The sequence below is a fragment of the Elgaria multicarinata genome, chromosome 10, assembly GCF_023053635.1.
Source record: "Elgaria multicarinata webbii isolate HBS135686 ecotype San Diego chromosome 10, rElgMul1.1.pri, whole genome shotgun sequence".
Classification (NCBI taxonomy): domain Eukaryota; kingdom Metazoa; phylum Chordata; class Lepidosauria; order Squamata; family Anguidae; genus Elgaria; species Elgaria multicarinata.
The window spans coordinates 5,074,053-5,094,232 of record NC_086180.1 but is presented as its reverse complement, the minus strand read 5'-3'; the positions used below and the strand labels follow the sequence as shown (position 1 = coordinate 5,094,232).

The 20,180-nt window shown below is 48.3% G+C and overlaps 1 protein-coding gene across 1 annotated transcript in view; it reads right to left on the bottom strand.

The window, feature by feature from the left end:
• The window catches only part of ADAM33 (ADAM metallopeptidase domain 33), a 118,326-nt gene that overhangs the window by 20,805 nt on the left and 77,341 nt on the right, over window positions 1–20,180 (bottom strand). Inside the window, exons 11-16 of the mRNA XM_063136066.1 lie at window positions 19,446–19,588; window positions 8,209–8,386; window positions 6,168–6,257; window positions 4,747–4,942; window positions 3,309–3,417; window positions 837–1,041 (exon numbers count right to left, since the gene is read on the bottom strand). Of these exons, the coding sequence (XP_062992136.1) occupies window positions 837–1,041; window positions 3,309–3,417; window positions 4,747–4,942; window positions 6,168–6,257; window positions 8,209–8,386; window positions 19,446–19,588 (921 nt within the window). The remainder of the gene's footprint in view (window positions 1–836; window positions 1,042–3,308; window positions 3,418–4,746; window positions 4,943–6,167; window positions 6,258–8,208; window positions 8,387–19,445; window positions 19,589–20,180) is intronic.

Sequence of the window (20,180 nt, the reverse complement as noted above, 5' to 3'; positions counted from 1 at the left end):
TAGCCTGGACCCAAACCATGTAGGGCTTTAAAGGTGATAACCAACCCGTTATACTTTGCCCGGAAACTAATTGGCAGCCAGTGAAGAGATTTTAAAACTGGTGTAATGTGGTCACCCCTAGGTGTAGCGGAGACCAGCCTGGCTGCCAGGGCCGGTGCCAGACTATTTTGCGCCCTAGGCAGGTGAGCTGCTTTCACCCACCCACCCCCACCCCAGCGTACCTGGGCGTGGGGCACCATCTTGCCCACCCAGCCGAAGCGAAGCCAGGACACTGAGGTGGGGGTGCTAGCAGGCAGGCGGCTTCGGAACAGCACACCCGGCCGGAAGCTGCTCTGGGAGAGTGACTCCCTGGCGCGCCGTTCCGAAACCGCCCACCCCCCTACCCCAGCGTTCTAGCTTCGCTTTAGCGCCCACCCAGCCGAAGCGAAGCCAAGATGTTGGAGGGGGAGCGGGCATGGCTTTGCTTCAGCTGGGTGGGTGCCCAGCTGAAGCAAAGCCAGGACACTGGGGCGGGTGGGCAAGCCGCCCTCTCAGAGCCACTGTGGGAGAGCGGCTTCCGGGTGCGGCGTTTGGCGCCCCCCTTACCTTGGCGCTCTAGGCGGCCGCCTGAGTGGCCTCTATGGTAGCACCAGCCCTGCTGGCTGCCATATTTTGCACTAGCTGAAGTTTCCAGACTAGGCACAAAGGATGCGCTCTATGGAGAGCGCATGGCAGAAGTCGAGCCTCGAAGTTACCAGCGCATGCGCTACCCATATCGCCTTACGAAATGTACACCCTGCAAACGTGATTGGATACCTGTACCATTTCTCCCATGCTGACTCCAGAAGAGCACTCACCATTCCCTCTCCGCACTTGGTCCCGGTCATCACTAGCCCCGGGTCAGACATGTCTCCCTCGTCGTCCTTGGTTGCATAAACCAGTGCCCCCCGGCACTTTATCTCCTGCCCATTAAACCGGATCGTGGTGTCCATGGAGACGGTGTTGGTCTTTTTCGGTTTGGCAGCTGAGCTCTGGCATTGGATCTTACCACACTTGGCGTTTCTGGAAGGGACGATAGGATCAGAGCTGGGAAAGGGTACCGGAAGCCATCCCAGTCCAATGTCCTGTTCAAGAGGCAGAGTCCTTCCCACCCACAAACACACAGGTTGACTGGCACACTCTGGACCTTCCTGGGCTGATAGTTCTGAGCAGGGGGGTTGCAGGGGGCTGCTTATAGAGCAGAAGGATTGAGATGACTCAAGCCAGAGAACCAAACCGCAAAGCCCCGTTTGGAAATACTGAGATAAGGAGCTTTATCACACCAGCGTTATACTGTGCCATCACTGCGAACTGCGTGCAAGGGACTCCGAAGTTTTCCAGCTTATAATCTGCTTTGATTGTGAAGTGCTCCCATGCATCCTGCTTTAATAGTGCTATAAAGGGGAAAGATTCAACGTATTTTGCTAGTAGTTTTCGAGCGAACCATTTGTTGTTTTCCGAGCGGCCACTGGGGCGCAGGAGCAGGATTTGATAAGTTTAAAGAAAATTTAAACAAATGCTTACATCTGCGTAAGCTTTAAAGATAAAGACATCAAAATTGGCACAGTAATAGATACTAGGGAGAGCTTTAAGCATACCAAATTTGAATCGGATTGGGTCATCCGTTGATTTTTTATGATTTATTTTTTTAAAAAAAAAATTCCCCCCTTAAACCCTTTGCAAAGGATCTTAGGAGCGCTGCTGCCCGGGGTGTGATTTAGCAACAACAACGACACCAGCTTAGTGCTGTAGGGAATAATTCAAGGGAAACAGGTACGTGGGATGAAGCTAAAGGTCTGGGAAGCGCACTGAACACTCAAGGAGCGCCGTGTGAATGCCAGCCGATATCAGTCCCTCAAAAAAGGACTATTGTGGAGGGTGAGGGTTGATATGGAGAGCCAAAAGAGGAAACATTTGCACAGAGGTGGATACCCCCCCCCCATACACAATTACAGCTGCCGCCCAGCTGCTAACTAGGATCAGACACCAGGGACGTGTCTTGCCAGTGCTTAAAGAGCTGCACTGGCTCTCAGCGCATTTCGGGGAACAATTCCAAGTGCCGGTTCTCGCCTTTAAAGCCCCTCATGGCTGGAGGACCTGAAGGGTTGTCTGTCTCCCCGTACTGTACAACGTGAGCAGCTTTGGAGGATCTTCTCCACCTCCCCAACCACCTGAGACCTTCTTGATGGGGTGTCCCATTTCTGGAATCCTCCCCCGCCCCTCGAACCCAGGGAGAGGCTGGGCAGGCACTACCTATCATGTCATGTATGTGCTGGGAGAAGACGCGCCAGTTTTCCTAGAATAGACTTCCCCAATCCAGCATCCTCCAGATGTTTCAGACTACAGCTCATAGCGTTCCAGATGTTTTTGGGCTTGTAGTGTAGAACATCTAGAAGGCACCAAGTGGGAGAAGGCTGATCTAGGCTTTTGAAACAAAATGCTTTTAGGCTTTTAAAATATGACGCTTTACCCTGGGTACTGGTTTTATGCAGTCCTTTTCATCTTCTCCTTTTAGATCTTATTCTTCTATTGTATGGTTGCATTTATATTTGTTTTTATTCTGAAAGCTTTGGAAGGGTACAGAACATATTGGATTGGATTGGATCTGGAGCACTGAGAACTGACTTTATAAGAGGAATGGAGGCACCTACGAATACGCAAGAAAAACTTATCCCGACCCCTTGTGGCTGAGACAATGAGATAGATAGAAGAAAGGGGTGGATATAGTGGTGACCATATAAGAATAGATCAATAATCACCGATAATATCTCTCTCTTATAGGTGATTATTGATTGTCGCTAAGACACAATCCAGATTGTGGCTGAGACAATGAGATAGGCAGAAGAAAGGGGTGGATATATTGGTGACCGTATCACAATCGATCAATAATCACCGATAATATCTCTCTATTGTAGGTGATTATTGATTATGGCTAAGACACAATCCAGATTGTGGCTGAGACAATGAGATAGACAGAAGAAAGGGGTGGATATATTGGTGACCGTATCACAATTGATCAATAATCAACGATACCATCTCTCTATAACAGGTGATTATTGATTGTGGTATGGTCACCAATATAGCCACCCCTTTCTTCTATCTCATAGCCTCCTCGTACACCAGCCTCCCCATTTGCCACGCTGTGTGAGGATGATGGGAGTTGTAGTCCAACATATCTGGAGGGCACTGGGTTGGGGAGGTCTGCTCTACACCTTGGTCAAATGAATATGCCCAGAGGCGGCACGTAACCAGCTCTTGCCCCCTTTTGCCTTCCCCGCAGCTGCACCCACCTCCAGGAGCACTTCACGTATTGGCCGTGCCTGTCCCGGCCACAGTTGCCGTACATGTCACCAGCCCTGTTGACATCCAGGAAACAAGGGTCAGGAGCCGGCAAGGCACCTGTAGGGCAGAAGACAGCAACGCAGAGTTGGAGGATGCAGGGCTCCAACAGACCTAAGGGCACCACCCGACCCATGTTTGGACAGGAGAGGGGGAAGTCCTACAGCTCCCAGCACGAGCTGTAGGACTTTTTTCTGTCTCAACGTGCGTAGGGTTGCACCGTGAATCACCCTGATAAGAATAATAATAAGAAGAAGAATATCTATTTGTTACCTGCCTCTCCCTCCGGATCGAGGCGGGGTATAACATAAATGCAAATGCCGTAAAATACATATGTATAATTAAAACATTTAAAACTAATACATTATTAAAAGCAGCACATTATTTAAAAGGCATCTTAAAATTCAACTGGGTAGGCCTGCCGGAAGAGATCAGTCTTTGTAGCTTTCTTAAAATCCGGAAGACTTATATAAATATAATATAAATATTATATAAATATTCATTATATATTTATATAATAAAATTATTATTATTATTATTATCATTATTATTTGTCTGTCATGAACCTGCTGCCCATCTCTTTCATTGGGTGATCTCGTGTTCTAGGGTTCTAAGAGTACAGGCCATTTTTCTCTATTTACTTTTTCCAACCCCACTAATAATTTTATCTGCCTCTTGCACCGCCTTTCCCAACTTGGTGGCTGGGGGATTCTGGGAGATGGCTGGGGGATTCTGGGAGGTGGCTGGGGGATTCTGGGAGGTGGCTGGAGGATTCTGGGAGATGGCTGGGGGATTCTGGGAGGTGGCTGGGGGATTCTGGGAGGTGGCTGGAGGATTCTGGGAGATGGCTGGGGGATTCTGGGAGGTGGCTGGGGGATTCTGGGAGGTGGCTGGGGGATTCTGGGAGGTGGCTGGGGGATTCTGGGAGGTGGCTGGGGGATTCTGGGAGGTGGTTGGGGGATTCTGGGAGATGGCTGGGGGATTCTAAGAGATGGCTGGAGGATTCTGGGAGATGGCTGGAGGATTCTGGGAGATGGCTGGAGGATTCTGGGAGTTGCAGTCCAACACATCCAGAGGGCACCAGGTTGGGGAAAGCTGCTGGAGCTAGACGGACCCATGATCTAACCCAGCCTAAGGCATCTTCCTATATTGCTGACTGTCGGAATAAAAGGTTTAAAAGGCGTAGCAAAGCAGCCCATCAGCAGCTACCAAAGTAGGTGCCAGAAATGAATGAAAGGCATCCTTTGGTCCCCTGCGGCTGAATCTCCAGCAGCCTTTTCTCGGCTCTGAGCTGCAGCTTGATGGACCTTCCATCTAATCTGTCGCAGAGGGACTGGAGAGATGATACAGAAAACCAGCGCCAAGGGGACAGGGAGAAGCAGTGCTCACCTGGCCCCCACAACTGGACGCACTGCTGTTGGTGGGTCATGCACATGCCATTGTTGCAGTACGCTTCCCCGGAGGAGCACAACGAGCCATCCAGCAAGTACACATTGGCGGGGCAGTATGGCGACGCCCCAGTGCAGTATTCTGGGAGATCGCAGGATCCGGCTCGTTCTCGGCACATGGTCCCAGCGTTCTTTAGCTACGGATGCCGCAAGAAAGAAAAAGATACAGAGCATTTCTACACCAGGCTTTTATTGAACGCTCGTGATTGGTCGCTCATGGATGTTTGCGGGTCCTTTACACGAGGTCGCCAGCCTCCTCCTGTGCTTTCTGGCCTTTTTGTCCCGCTTTTCAAAAGATCGGAGATAATGCAGTAATAAATGTAAATCTGCTTTAATGACCATGTGAAATCGCACAGTTCTACCGCAATCACAGCACCATCTAGTGGCTCTAAAACGAAACGTATAGAATTTGCCAAGAAAGGCACTCTCCAATTCAAGGCACTTATCTGCCCATGTAAAGACAGCGGTCTTAATCCCACAAAGTAACTGGAAGCAGAAACCCTGGTAAGGGTGCGGGATTTTAGCCTCGTGGGGTGAAGCCCACAGAAGCATTTCTATCCGGGCTGGGAGGATGAAGGATGATAAGGAACAGCACATGTTCTAAGGCAAAGCTCTCCTGAATAACTATTGCTAAGGCATGAAGAACATTGGCCATACCCCATCCTGAGCTGCTGTGCAGGAGCGTCCCACCACTTGGGCACAGTCGCCAGGTGGAGCCATCTGAAGACAGCAAGGAAGGGCCATAGCTTTGAGGCAGAGCACATAGTTCGCATGCAGAAGGCCCCAGTTCAAACCCCAGCATCTCCAAAGAGGGCTGGGGAAGTATCCTTGTCTGAAACCAGCTGCTGCCAGTCAGTGTCAACAATACTAGGTCTGATCCAGGGCAAGGCAGCTTCCTATGCAGTCCAACACATCTGGAGCGCCCCAGGTTAAGGAAGGCTGCCTTAAGATGACTCACACACAGACATACACACAAAGGCCTTAAGACCAGTTGTTCCTGCAAAGCATAAGGTTTCTTGAGAGGGAGAGTCTAGCATTGGGAGAGTAGAAAGCGGCAACTCAAAGGATGCAGAGCTGGAGCATCTCCCCTATGAGGGAAGGTTACTACAACTGGGATTGTTTAGCTTGGAGAAAAGGAGGCTCAGGAGAGACACGACAGAGGTGTACGAAATGATGTGGAGAAAGTGGACAGGGAGACATTTTTCTCCTTCTCTCAAAATACTAGAACCCGGGGTCACCCCATGAAGCTGATTGGTGGGCGATCCAGACAGCACGTAGTTAAACTATGGAACTCACTGCCACAAGATGTAGTGACGGCCACCAATTTGGTTGGCTTTGAGTTCCTGAGAGGCTTTGCATTACCTGGCAGTTCTTACAACAGTCCCCGTGGGCGCACTGAGCTCCAGCCTTCAGTGTGCAGTTTTGCGCGTTGCAGCAAGGGTTCCTGCACTCCTGAAAGAAAGAGCAAAGTTGGGGGCGGGGGGGGAGGGGGGGTAGACCAGGATTATCACTCAGGTTCTTCTCTTAAAATCATCCACCTCTGTTGCCCAGGAGGACGCAAGAAGCTCAGTCCTTTCCCCATCATCTCTGCCCCTGTAGTTTTCTCTGCTACTCCGGCTCAAACTGAGAGAGAGAGAAGACGAAGGGTTGCCCAGTCTCCTGAGACCAGGGGTCTTGTGGAACGAGGGGCTCACGGAGACAGGGCGATGGCACTTTTTTTATTAGCAGGGATGCTGACGTCATCTCAAACTGTTCCCTCTGAGCTTAGCTGCAATCCTCATAGTGGCTGGGCTGGGGGAGCGAATTTGCCCAACGATACGTTGCTCCCTGTTGTAACGCGAAGTACTTTGCGGTGGCATGGCCTCGGAAGGTGTTGTGTTTCTCAAAACCTCCCGCTTTCTTGGGAGACAATAACGAGGCCTGCTAAGTAATCCACAAAGCTTTCAAGCAATAAACATCACTTCCCACCTGAACCAGTGCCTGGGCACGGTAATGGACTGGATGAGGGCTAACAAACTGAGACTCAATCCAGACAAGACGGAGGTACTGTTAGCGGGTGGTTCATCTCTCCGGCGAGGGGATGTTTGCCCTGTCCTGGACGGGGTTGCACTCTCCCTAAAGGATCAGGTCCGTAGTTTGGGAGTGCTCTTGGATCCAGAACTGTCACTTGAGGCTCAGGTGAACTCAGTGGCAAAGAGCACCTTTTATCAGCTTAGGCTGATATACCAACTGCGCCCTTATCTGGACGGAGATAGCCTAGCTACAGTTATCCATGCTCTGATAACCTCTCGCTTGGATTACTGCAATGCGTTATACGTGGGGCTGCCTTTGAAAACTGTCCGGAAACTTCAACTGGTACAAAAAAGGGCAGCACGGTTACTAACAGGGACTGGCCGACGAGACCACATCACGCCAGTCCTTTTCCAGCTTCATTGGCTGCCAGTCCAGGTCCGGGCCCGATTCAAAGTGCTGGTATTAACATTTAAAGCCCTAAACGGCTTGGGGCCAGGCTATCTGAAGGAACGCCTCCTCCCGTATGTACCTGCCCGGACCCTAAGGTCATCCTCAGGGGTCCTTCTCCGCGAGCCCCTGCCAAAGGAAGTGAGGCAGGTGGCTACCAGGAGGAGGGCCTTCTCTGCTGTGGCACCCCAGCTATGGAATGAGCTCCCTAAGAAGGTTCGCTTGGCACCTACATTGCCAAGCTGAAGGTGCCATTCTAATAAAGCTGAAGGCGCTATATTAGAGTGACCAGATATAAAAGGGGGCAGGGCTCCTGCATCTTTAACTGTTATGAAAATGGAATTTCAGCAGATATCCTTTGTATGGATGCAGCACCTGGTGAAACTCCTTCTTCATCACAACTGCTAAAGCTGTAGGAGCTATATTAGAGTGACCAGATATAAGAGGGCAGGGCTCCTGCAGCTTTAACTGTTGTGATGAAAAGGGAATTTCAGCAGGTGTCCTTTGTATGCATGCAGCACCTGGTGAAATCTCTTCATCACAACTGTTAAAGCTGAAGGCGCTATATTAGACTGACCAGATATAAAAGGGGGCAGGGCTCCTGCATCTTTAACTGTGATGAAAATGGAATTTCAGCAGGTATCCTTTGTATGCATGCAGCACCAGGTGAAACTCCCTCTTCATCACAGCTGTTAAAGCTGTAAGAGCTATATTAGAGTGACCATATATAAAAGAGGCCTGCAGTTTTAACGGTTGTGATGAAGAGGGAATTCCACCAGGTGCTGCATGCATACAAAGGACACCTGCTGATATTCCCTTTTCTTCACAACTGTTAAAGATACAGGAGCCCGGTCCTCCTTTTCCATAGTTAACAGGCAGGCAGGCAGGCTGCAGCTCCAGCAGCTCATGATTCAGAAATCCAACCACAGGAAAGCGAACTCACCTCTGTCTCCCCACAGTCACACTGCTCGCCGTCCTCCAGGAATCCGTTGCCACATTTCTTCCCCACGACCAGGTCCTTGGTGTCGGGCATGTTGAAAAGGCACATGCCGCCCCCCCTCTGGAAGTAACTCTCCAGTTGCCTCCGGCTGCAGGAACTGAACACTTTGGGGAATGGGTGGCTGAATCCAAAGACAAAGAGGAGGAAGTCAAACGGAGGCGAAGGTTACAGCTGGAAGAGAGTTTTGCACACATCTGGGCCTCATCCACACCAAGCAGGATATTGCACTATGAAAGCGGTATCTGGTATGTGTCAATGGGCCCCAACAGTTGTCAGTGCACGGCTTGGTGTGGATTAGGCCATAGTCAGCTTGCAAAGTTTAAATGCAGAATTGTCAATCTGGAATAATTTCAAAATAATTATTACCATATTCCCCTTATCTTTCTGCACCTAGTAGTAGTAAATAAAGCTTAATTGTTCCAACCCGTGGTTACAACAAGCACCTTAAAAACGATACCAAAACAAATCATACCTACAAGGTCAGAAATTTTGCTCTATACATTTGACCTGCAAGAGCGAAGCCGGCCAAAGCCATCATGACAGCCTTCTTGTTGCATGTCAACAGGAAGTGTATTCTCTTTGAATCAGACCAGCTGGACCCATTCACAGAAAAACGATCCAAATATATTTATTTATTTATTTATTACATTTCTATACCGCCCAATAGCCGAAGCTCTCTGGGCGGTTCACAAAAGTTAAAAGCATAATAAAACAACCAACAGGTTAAAAGCACAATTACAACTGGTTATCTCTCGGTTGGACTACTGCAACCTCCTTCTCTCTGGCCTCCCCTCATCTCACATCAGTCCGCTGGTCTCTGTCCACCACTCTGCCGCTAAGATCATCTTCCTGGCCGGCCGCTCTGACCATGTCACTCCGCTTCTGAAATCTCTTCATTGGCTTCCAATTCACTCCAGAATCCAATATAAACTTCTCCTGTTGACCTTCAAAGCTTTTCACGGTCTAGCTCCTGCCTATCTCTCCTCTCTCATCTCACACTATTGCCCCGCTCGTGCTCTTCGCTCCTCTGATGCCATGCTTCTCGCCTGCCCAAGGACCTCCACTTCCCTTACTCGGCTTCGTCCTTTTTCCTCTGCTGCCCCTCATGCCTGGAACGCTCTTCCAGAACGCTTGAGAACTACCAACTCAATCTCAGCTTTTAAAACTCAGCTAAAAACTTTTCTTTTCCCTATAGCTTTTAAACTTTGAGTTTGTTCTGACTCTATACTGTTAGCTTCACCCTACCCGGTGCCTGTTTACACTTCCCCGTGCCTGTTTGCATTCTCTTTCCCTCCTTATTGTTTACTACAACTTTATTAGATTGTAAGCCTATGCGGCAGGGTCCTGCTATTTACTGTGTGGTCTGTGCAGCACCATGTACATCGATGGTGCTATATAAATAAATAAATAATAATAATAATAAAAAGCACAACCAGGATAAAACCACACAACAGAATTGATATAAGATTAAAATTGATAGTGAGGCAGACCCTCCACTTTGCCACTCCGGCAAGGACAAAGTCTCTGTACCTATATTCTGATACACTGACTGGGTTCAGACTTCCAAATAACCCACCATATCCTGCTTGTGGGTCACTGGTCGACAGCTGGTTGGCCACTATGTGAACAGAGCACTGGACTAGATGGACCCTTGGTCTGATCCAGCAAGGCTCTTATGTTCTTAAATAGAAATTTGAAGGCACTTCAAATTATTCATGTTGAAGCAGAAACTGATCCAGCACTGGCTCTACCTTCTATTTTTAGGAATGCTAATAGAAACATTATTCCCAAAGCCTTGGTCACCCACTTGCTGTTTGCAGCCAGGTGGGAAATTGCCCACTTCTGGAAAAGCGACAAGACCTTTTGACCATCAACGCTGGTTTGATCAGATTTGGAAACTAGCTTTAAATGATAAGTTGACTCAACATAGCAGGTTAGCAGGAGGAGAAATACCATCAGACACATTTGTGGAAAACTGGTTGGACTTTTTCTCATTTATTAATATGAATCCTGGCGAACTTAGACCTCCACTGACTCAGGAATCCTTTTGTCAGAGGTTCTCACTTAACCTGCATCTTTTTCTGTACCAGAAAGTATAGATTTCTTTAAGATTTCTATATTTACTAAGTGCTTATTGAAGATATGAACACCCACACTTTTTAATAGTGGTGCTGTAGGAACATTCGTATTGTTGTTGGGTGTTTCCTTTTACTCTGTGTGTTTACTGTATTTGTCCTTACTTGGAAATCAATAAAAAGTAGTATTAAAAAACAACAACCCTGCCCTTTCTACCTTTGCTGCCCTGTGTGCTTGGAACTACCTCCCGGAGCACGTGCAAAGTGCCACTTCTTTTGCCTCTTCCAAATCCCTCTTCAAAACCCACCTTTTCTGCGAAGCCTTTGGTACGGTTCCCTAGCCCCCACGGCCTCCTACAACTCAACCCCAAATACAGCCCTATATAGGCATGACCTAAAGCGATATCTGAGGAGCGCGCACAGGCCCGACTCTCTACACTCTTTAAGCCCTCACACATTTGCCTGAATGCCTGAACAGGGCTTGTGTGTCACTCAAACCAATCCCATCAGCACCTCCTCCTTCTCTTGCACTGGAGTTTATACACGGCCACCAAAGACACTATAGGATCAAGAATTTTTTAAAAATTGTGCAGAATCCCAAAAGTGGACTGCGGTGGCTGGTTCCTACATTTGATGAAGGCACGGTAAAAAGTTTCTCCACCCTTGTAAGGAAAAGGAAACTCCGAGTGTTTTAAGGCCGCATCTCTGTTTTGGATTTTGAATGCAACAGCTAGACAACATTGGGCATGAATATATGTTTACGTAATTCTTTGCCTGTGACAGGCCCATCAATATGATGAAGTCTGGCCACCCCATAATAGGATCCAGTTGGCACGAAAACGTCCTCTTCCAGCCCACAGAGCATCCTCTGGAGAACAAAATAATTACCCGGGTCCTCATGTGTTGTGGGACTGAATTTCTGTCCTGCATTAGTAGCAGAAATTTCCTGTTATCTTGCATTTTGTATCTTATCTGAGCTTGTTAGATTATAACGCTGAAGAACACTGAAGTGGAAGATTACTTGGTAGGAAGGAACAGTCCGTACGTCCTAGTATTATCTTTTTGGATTGGCAGCAGTCATGCAGCTAGGTAGTTTTAGACCGATTGTGATTTAAAATAAATACGCTCAGCCTGTGCTATTTTACATTTCCCCTCCTCCTCCCTCCCAATCCCCTTTCCTTTTGTGTCATGTCTTTTAGATTGTAAGCCTGTGGGCAGGGACTGTCAAGAAATATTTTTGTAAGCCGCTGGGAGAGCCTTTTTTGGCTGAATGGCGGGATAAAAATCCTTAAATAAATAAATAAATAAATAAATAAAATAAAATTTTACACACGCTTAAATCATAGCACCATCATGACTCCAGCCATTAAATGGAGTTTGCTTCTGCAGCCCTTGGGAAGAAGCACAATTTTGTTGTAAAAAATAAAAATATATTATTTTTAGACCGACAGTGATTTAAAATAAATACGCTCAGCCTGTGCCATTTCACATTTCCCCTCCTCCTCCCTCCCAATCCCCTTTCCTTTTGTGTCATGTCTTTTAGATTGTAAGCCTGTGGGCAGGGACTGTCAAGAAATATTTTTGTAAGCCGCTGTGAGAGCCTTTTTTGGCTGAATGGCGGGATGAAAATGCTTAAATAAATAAATAAAATAAAATTTTACACACGCTTAAATCATAGCACCATCATGACTCCAGCCATTAAATGGAGTTTGCTTCTGCAGCCCTTGGGAAGAAGCACAATTTTGTTGTAAAAAATAATATATATATATATATATATATATATATATATATATATATATAAAAATAAATAATATATTATTTTGTCCATTAGACAAAATAATAAAATGAGCACCTTAGATGACCACTTGGCTGCTTATCCATTAACTCTAAAAAAAAAAAACCACTAGGTAAGAAGAAAGGCTGCTGTGGTGATCAGGACCTGATGCTGGACCTGTTTGGTGCTGGCCCCATTCCCTGCCACTTTCTTTGCAGCTATCTGGGGGCCTGCTAAGCTGCAAGCCCTGGACTTTGTCCCTGAGATCTAGTCCTTGCTGCACCAATGAGTGACAGTGGCACCAAGTGCAAGGACTCAGGCAGAGAGAGGACTTTCTCTAAGGGGACCATATGCAAAGGAGGACAGGGCTCCCGTATCTTTAACAGTTGCGTAGAAAAAGGAATTTCAGCAGGTGTCATTTGTATGCATGCAGCACCGGGTGAAATTCCCTCTTCATCACAACAGTTGAAGCTGCCCTCTTTAACTAGAGTGACCTGATCCAAAAGAGGGCAGGGCTCCTGCAGCTTTAACTGTTGTGATGAAGAGGGAATTTCACCTGGTGCTGCATGCATACACACAAGTGACACTTGCTGAAATTCCCCTTTCAATACAACTGTTAAAGTTACAGGAGCCCTGGCCTCCTTTCCATAGGGTCACCTTACCCTCAACAATTTATTTATTTATTTATTTATTTATTTATTACATTTATATACCACTCCACAGCTGAAGCTCTCTGGGCGGTTTACAGAAAGCTAAGACAGTAAACATTAAAAAGTATACAAAATTTAAAAACCATCAGAAACATAAAAACAACAGTATAAAAACAAGAGTATCCATTTAAAAACAACAGTTCTGGGGTCTACTAAAAAAACAATCTTAGCGTTGTTAAATGCCTGGGAGAAGAGAAAAGTCTTGACCTGGCGCCTGAAAGATAACAGTGTTGGTGCCAGGCGAGCCTCATCGGGGAGATCATTCCATAATTTGGGGGCCACCACCGAAAAGGCCCTCTCCCTTGTTGCCATCCTCCGAGCTTCCCTCGGAGTAGGCACTCGGAGGAGGACCTTAGATGTTGAGCGCAGTGTAGTAGGTTCATGTCGGGAGAGGCATTCTGTCATGTATTGTGGTCCCAAGCTGTGTAGGGCTTTATAGGTTAAAACCAGCAACTTGAATTGGGCTCGGAAACGTATAGGCAGCCAATGCAAGCGGGCCAGAATTGGTCTTATATCTTCGAATCTCCTTGTTCCAGTTGTCAATCTGGCTGCTGCATTCTGCACAAGCTGCAGCTTCCGAACCGTCTTCAAAGGCTGCCCCACGTAGAGGGCATTGCAGTAATCTAATTTGAAGGTTACCAGAGTATGGACAACTGAAGCCAGGTTATCCCTGCCCAGATAGAGGCGTAGCTGGGCTACCAACCAGAGTTGGTAAAAAGCACTCCGTGCCACCGAGGCCACCTGGGCCTCAAGTGACAGAGATGGTTCTAGGAGAACCCCCAAGCTACGAACCTGCTCCTTCAGGGGGAGGGCAACCCCATCCAGAACCGGTTGAACACCCCCCCCCTCCGGTCAGAAGAATCACCCACCAGCAGCATCTCAGCCTTGTCTGGATTGAGTTTCAGTTTATTAGCCCTCATCCAGTCCATTGTCGCGGCCAGGCACCGGTTCAACAATGATTTTTTTGTGCATGACTGATGCTGCTGCTGCTGAAGCTGGAAACACCAACATCCCCACCCATCACCCCCCAGAGAGAGAGAGAGAGGGAGAGAGAGAGAGAAACCTTCACCTGCCTAAAGCTTTCTAGCTGGGAGAAAGGCTCCCTGATGGATCCAACAGATGCAAGCCATCGGCCTTATTCTCAGCGCGTGCCTCGCTTTTAAGAGCAGACTGCAAATGGCACACTTCAGTCCCCGTTTGGCCTGCTTCTTCCTTTTCCTCTCACTTTTCCCCGCACGGCTTTCTTTTAACAACTTCTCCTTGCTACTGCACAGCTGTCTCCGTCTTGGCTTCCTCGCAGTTTAAAGAAAGCTGGCTTTAATTTACGGCTGCTGGTGTTTTCCCCCCAGGGCTCTGTGTTACATGGCCTGGAAAACAGAGGTTGTGGGATCGGGGGTGGGGAGGGAAAGGAAAAGAAGAATTCTCACCCTCTAAAGTAAAAGAACAAACTCAGGTAGCTGCATCAGGAACTGGTTTGGATGTAAAAGCAGTTCCATGCCCATGCCTGCATCCTGTGGTTACGCATTACCCCCTTTTTTAAACGAAATTCGGGGATGTTTGTTTTCTTTTGGAGGAGAGGGAACTTTATGAAGGTCAGAGGAGAATATATCTTGCATTTACACCACGTAAGGACAGAGCTTGCTATTGGGTACAGCTTCACCACCCTTAAAATCAGAGGACAAGGAGGAGGAGGAGGAGGAGGAGGAGGGGGAGGAGAGGAAGAAGAGGAGGAGGAGGAAGAGAAAGAGAAGGAGAAGGAGAAGGAGAAAGAGGAGGAGGAGGAGGAGGAGGGGGAAGAAGAAGAAGAAGAAGAAGAAGAAGAAGAAGAAGAAGAAGAAGAAGAAGAAGAAGAGGAGAAAGAGGAGGAGGAGGAGGAGGAGGAGGGGAGGAGGAGGAGAGGAAGAGGAAGAAGAAGAAGAAGAAGAAGAAGAAGAAGAAGAAGAAGAAGAAGAAGAAGAAGAAGAAGAAGAAGAAGAAGAAGAGAGGAGGAGGAGAGAGGAGGAGGAGAAAGAGGAGGAGAGGAGGGGGAAGAAGAAGAAGAAGAAGAAGAAGAAGAAGAAGAAGAAGAAGAAGAAGAAGAAGAAGAAGAAGAAGAAGAAGAAGAAGAGGAGGAGGACGAGGAGGAGGAGGAGGAGGAGGAGGAGGAGGAGGAGAGGAGGAAGAAGAAGAAGAAGAAGAAGAAGAAGAAGAAGAAGAAGAAGAAGAAGAGAAGAAGAAGAAGAGGAGAAAGAGGAGGAGGAGGAGGAGGAGGGGGAAGAAGAAGAAGAAGAAGAAGAAGAAGAAGAAGAAGAAGAAGAAGAAGAAGAAGAAGAAGAAGAAGAAGAAGAAGAAGAAGAGGAGGAGAAAGAGGAGGAGGAGAGGAGGAGGAGGAGGAGGAGGAAGAAGAAGAAGAAGAAGGGAGGAGGAGGAGAAAGAGGAGGAGGAGAGGAGGAGGAAGAAGAAGAAGAAGAGGAGGAGGAGGAGGAGGAGGAGGAGAAAGAGGAGGGGGAGAAGAAAGAGGAGGAGGAGGAGAGGAGGAGGAGGAGGAGAGGAAGAAGAAGAAGAAGAGAAAGAGGAGGAGGAGGAGAGGAGGAGGAAGAAGAAGAGGAGGAGGAGGAGGAGGAGGAGATTCTAGCCCTTAAAATTCCTTGAAAGTACATGAACAATGTCTAGAGCAATACGAGAAACCAGAGCAGGAGCTACACTGGATTTCAATGGTCCAGTCTTCACTGTCAAACGAATCACTTCGTCACTGTCCCATAATTTCCAGAATGGAATAATATTTGCTGAATCAGCAGATATATGAATATTTGCCTAGTGCACAAGACGCAGGATTTATCTTTCCTCAATAGAGATTTTTGACTCTTTTCTTTTTTGAAGCAGAGAGTATATGCTTTATGTGCTCCTGTTACTTTTGCTCTTTTTTTTTTTACACACAGGTTGACCAGGTATCGCGAGGTGCAGCAGCAAGCGCCTAGGCTGCAACAGTTCCACGTCTTCCGTTCCGGCCCTCAAAATGCCAACCAGCAAAAGACAAATGACTTCTGTCAAAATGTTCATGTTCCTTGACAACCTGTCGCCACTCCATTGCCTCCGTACAACCAGCCCTGAACACAATCAGGAGCATTTATATCCACTTAGTAAGCAGGAACCGGTGGGGGAATTGAGCCCAGGTATGCTTCCTTTGAAGGCATTTTATTTTCTGGCATTTTTTATCCCACCCTTCCTCCAAAGAACTCAGGGTGGGGGAGCATATATCGTACCCCCTCCATATAGAGCTTCGGCTATTGGGTGATATAAATATGTAATAAATAAATAAATAAATAAATTCTATATTCTCTGAAGTAGGTTAAGTTGAGAGAGGTAACTTGTCCAAGGTCCTTCATTTAGGCCTCGTGTCTGAGTGGAGATTTGAACCCTAAAATCTGACACTCTAAATACTACAGCAACTGGCTCTCTGTCTGGGTTTCTAGCAATTGGCTGAAATATTTTCTGTCGGCCCTTAGTCAACTGGGATGATGAGAAAATTTCTCAGATTATCAAATTTCATGAAGGAATCAACTATTCTCGCGGATTATATATTAGGCTCATCTCAGAAATAATTTTTGCTCCAAGGTTCACCATCATATGAACACTTAAATTTAAATTTTACCGTTCTAATTCTGGATTTTAATCTTATATCCATTTTGTTGTGTGGTTTTATCCTGGTTGTGCTTTTTATACTGTATTTTGAAATTGTGCTTTTAACATGTTGGTTGTTTTATTATGGTTTTAACTTTTGTGAACTGCCCAGAGAGCTTCGGCTATTGGGCGGTATAAAAATGTAATAAATAAATAAATAAATAAACAAAAGCATCCCCGTTCAACCAGACCTTCTAGTCCAATATCCAGTTTCCAAGAGTGGCCATTCTGATATATCCAGAGAATCCAGTAGCAGGGCATACAAGTCACAGCCTGTCCTTTGTCCTCAGCAGCTGTTATTCAGAGGTAGACATCCGTGCAACCTGGAGGTTCCATTTAGCTCCATCCCTCGTCAAGGGAAAATAAAGGAACCTGGATTGGACCCTCAGAACTTATGCTGGACTTCTGGGGGTGCTTCCAGATGAAGTGCTCCTATCATAGGAATATCAGAAGCTGCCTTTTACTGAGCCCTAATGTAGACCAAGCAGGATATTCCACTATGAAAGCGGTATGAAAGCAGTATATACTAGGGCTGTGCTCCGCTTCTCCTCGGGCCGGAGAAGCAGGAGCGGATCGCGGAGCTTCGCCTCCCCTTAAGGCGGAGGCGAAGAGGATCGGGGGAGCCGCAGAGCGTTGCGGAGCGGATCGAGGTGAAGGCAGATCCCTTCGCCTCGATCCGGAGCTCTGCAAAAAAGGTAAGGGGGATTTATTTGGCCCTGCCGCTGTCGCTAGCCCCGCTCATCGCCAGCGACAGCGGCAGAGCCAGGTAAGGGGGAGGGGGATCTTACCTGCATCTGTCCGCGGTCCCGCAGCTGCTTCAACTGAGCCTGAGGACTCAAACAGGAAGACTAGGCGTGGCCTGGTCTCCCTGTTCGAGTCCTCGGGCTCAGTTGAAGCAGCCGCGGGTCCGCAGACGAACGCAGGTAAGGGAGAGGGGGGAGGGGGGGTTACCTGGCCCTGCAGCCACCGCCGCCCATCGCGGCGACAGTGGCAGAGCCAGGTAAGGGGGAGGGGGGGTCTTACCTGCGTCCGTTGCAGCCTGTCACCACCTTCACTAGAGCCCGCGGCTCAACCAGGAAGTGTAGGCCACAATCGGGGCCTACAGTTCCTGGTTGAGCCACGGGCTCTAGTGAAGCTGGGATGGGCTGGGACGGACACAGGTAAGGGGGAGGAGGGAGGGGGGGCCTTACCTGGCACCACTCCCCACCACTGCGGAGCTCCGATTCGGAGCCGGAGCTCTGATTCGGAGCCAGAGCTCCGCAGCGGAGCAGAGTGGACCCTAGGCGGATTGAGGCAGGGTGGAGCGCGCCCGATCCACAATTTGCGGATCGGGGGGTCCGTGCACATCCCTAGTATATACATAAGAGGCAGGAGCCACACACTACTGCTTTATAGCGGTATTGAAGTGCACCAACAACTGTTGGGGCCCACTGAAACATATCGTACACCGCTTTCATACCACCTTCATACCGCTACATCCTGCTTGGTGTGGCTCCTGCCTCTTATATACTGCTTTCATAGTGCAATGTTCTGCTTGGTGTAGATTAGGCCTGCATCAGACCATTGGCTCAGATAGCCCGGTATTGTCAGCACTGACTGGCAGCAGAGGCTCTCTAGCGTTTCAGGCAGGAGATTTCCCTCGCCCTAACTGGAGATGGGACCTTATGCATGCAAAACAGGGGCTCAGACGCCTCAGCTTTGATCCCTCCTGTTAAAATGCCCCAAACAGAATCTAGACTGAATCGTTTTGATTTCACTTTTCCATAGGAACATCAGAAACTGCCCTTATACTGAGTCAGACCATTGATCCATCTAGTCCAGTATTGTAGACACTGACTGGCAACTCTCCAGGTTTTCCAGGCCATATTCTTTCCCAGCCTACCTGGAGAAGCACCGTACAGCTCTTTCTCCTCCGTCCACCCACCACCCCGCTTAACAGATCTTTTTTCTAGCAAGAAAAAAGACGGAAGAAGAGGTGGGAAAACGCAGGAGGACTACAAATTGAAGACGGCGTTATCTGGACCCACCGTAAAATCCGATGAATGGGGCAGCACAATTACACAATCAAAGCCTCGTCTGGAGGTGTAGCCAGTGTTCCTTTTGAGAGAGCCTGCCAATTTTCATAGAATCATAGAATAGTAGAGTTGGAAGGGGCCTAGAAGGCCATCCAGCCCAACCCCCTGCCCGGTTTTTTTACATGCACGTGCCGCTCTTCTCTCCTTGCATGTCTCTCTTCCAGAGTTGGCTGCAAGGTCCAGAAAGGATCTCAGGCAGCATCTACATCCACACAACTTCTCAACACTAGATTCTTCTTGGATATTTTATTATTTATCACATTCATATACCACCTTTCTTCCATCTTGGAACTCAAGGTGGTTCCCAGTGGTTCCCAGGGAGTTCCCAGGGAGCCTCCCCTCCAAGCACTGGCCAGACCCAGACCTGCTTAGCTTCAGCAGGGTGGCTGCCTCATGGGCCTCCAGACCGGGCTCTGGAACAAGCACTGGGATTAGCTATGCAGAGGTTCAATGCCGGACAGCTCCAGTCAGAAGAACCCCAGGAACTAGGACTGCAGAAGACCTCGGTGAGCCACTGCCAGACAGTGTGGACACAGAACTAAGCTTGATGTATCGATGAGTATAAGGCAGCTTCCTGCATGCAAAAGTAATCCACATTCAGAGAGGGGACCAAATCTCAGCAGGAGACGATGCTTTTCCATGCCGACAGTGCCGGGTTCAACCCCTTCCTTCTCCAGTTTAAGATCAGGTCGCACAACTTGGAAAAGCTTCCATCCATCAGAACCCATAAACCGGGCTTCGGTGATCAACTTCTTACGTTCCAGTAGCTGGAGTTGCTTGTTTACAACACTCTGCTCTGCGCCAGGAGGGCCGTGCTTTTTCCACGTTCACGAGTCACCCCCCCCCCCACATAGCTACACCCCCAAAGCGACACGCCCCCTCTCACCCCGTCGCAGCGGCCATGACGCAGCCACCCTGGGATGCTGTGGCCTCCACGCAGCAGCCCTCGAGGTCGTGGCTCATGCCGAAGTTGTGGCCGATTTCGTGGGCCATGGTGGCGGCAGCTCCGATGGGCAGCTCCGAATGGTCCTGGGACAGAGGAAGGGAGCAAAGAAAACCTCATGAGGTTAAGAGGAGGGGAGAGAGTTTGCTCCAGAAATCCAAGCAGCATGTTCCTAGGACCTGATGTTGAGCCGGTTCTTAGCTCCAGAACCTATTTTAGATTAATAATAATAATAATTTATTTCTTACCCACCTCTCCATTTTGATCGAGGTAAGGAACAACAGTAAATATAAAATAAACAAAGGACCTGCCCTGTTTTAAAACCTAGAAATTCATTGTCAATGTTTTAGAACCTGTAAGTCAAAGCAGGTTGCCCGCCCCCACCCCTTGGATTTCAGTTCGGGATGATGTGATGGCCAGCAGTTTGGGTGGCTTTAGAACGGGGTAGGATAAATTCCTGGAGGAGAAGGCTGTCAATGGCCACGGCAATGTGCTACCTCCAGTATCCAAGGCAGTAAGCCTACATACACCAGTTGCTGGGGAACAGGGGTGGGAGGGTGCAGTTGTGCCCGTGTCCTGCGTAGGGGTTCCTAGTTGGCTGCTGTGTGAGCAGAGCGCTGGAGTAGATGGACCCTTGGTCTGATCCAGCATCAGGGCTCTTCTGATGTCCTAATGGGA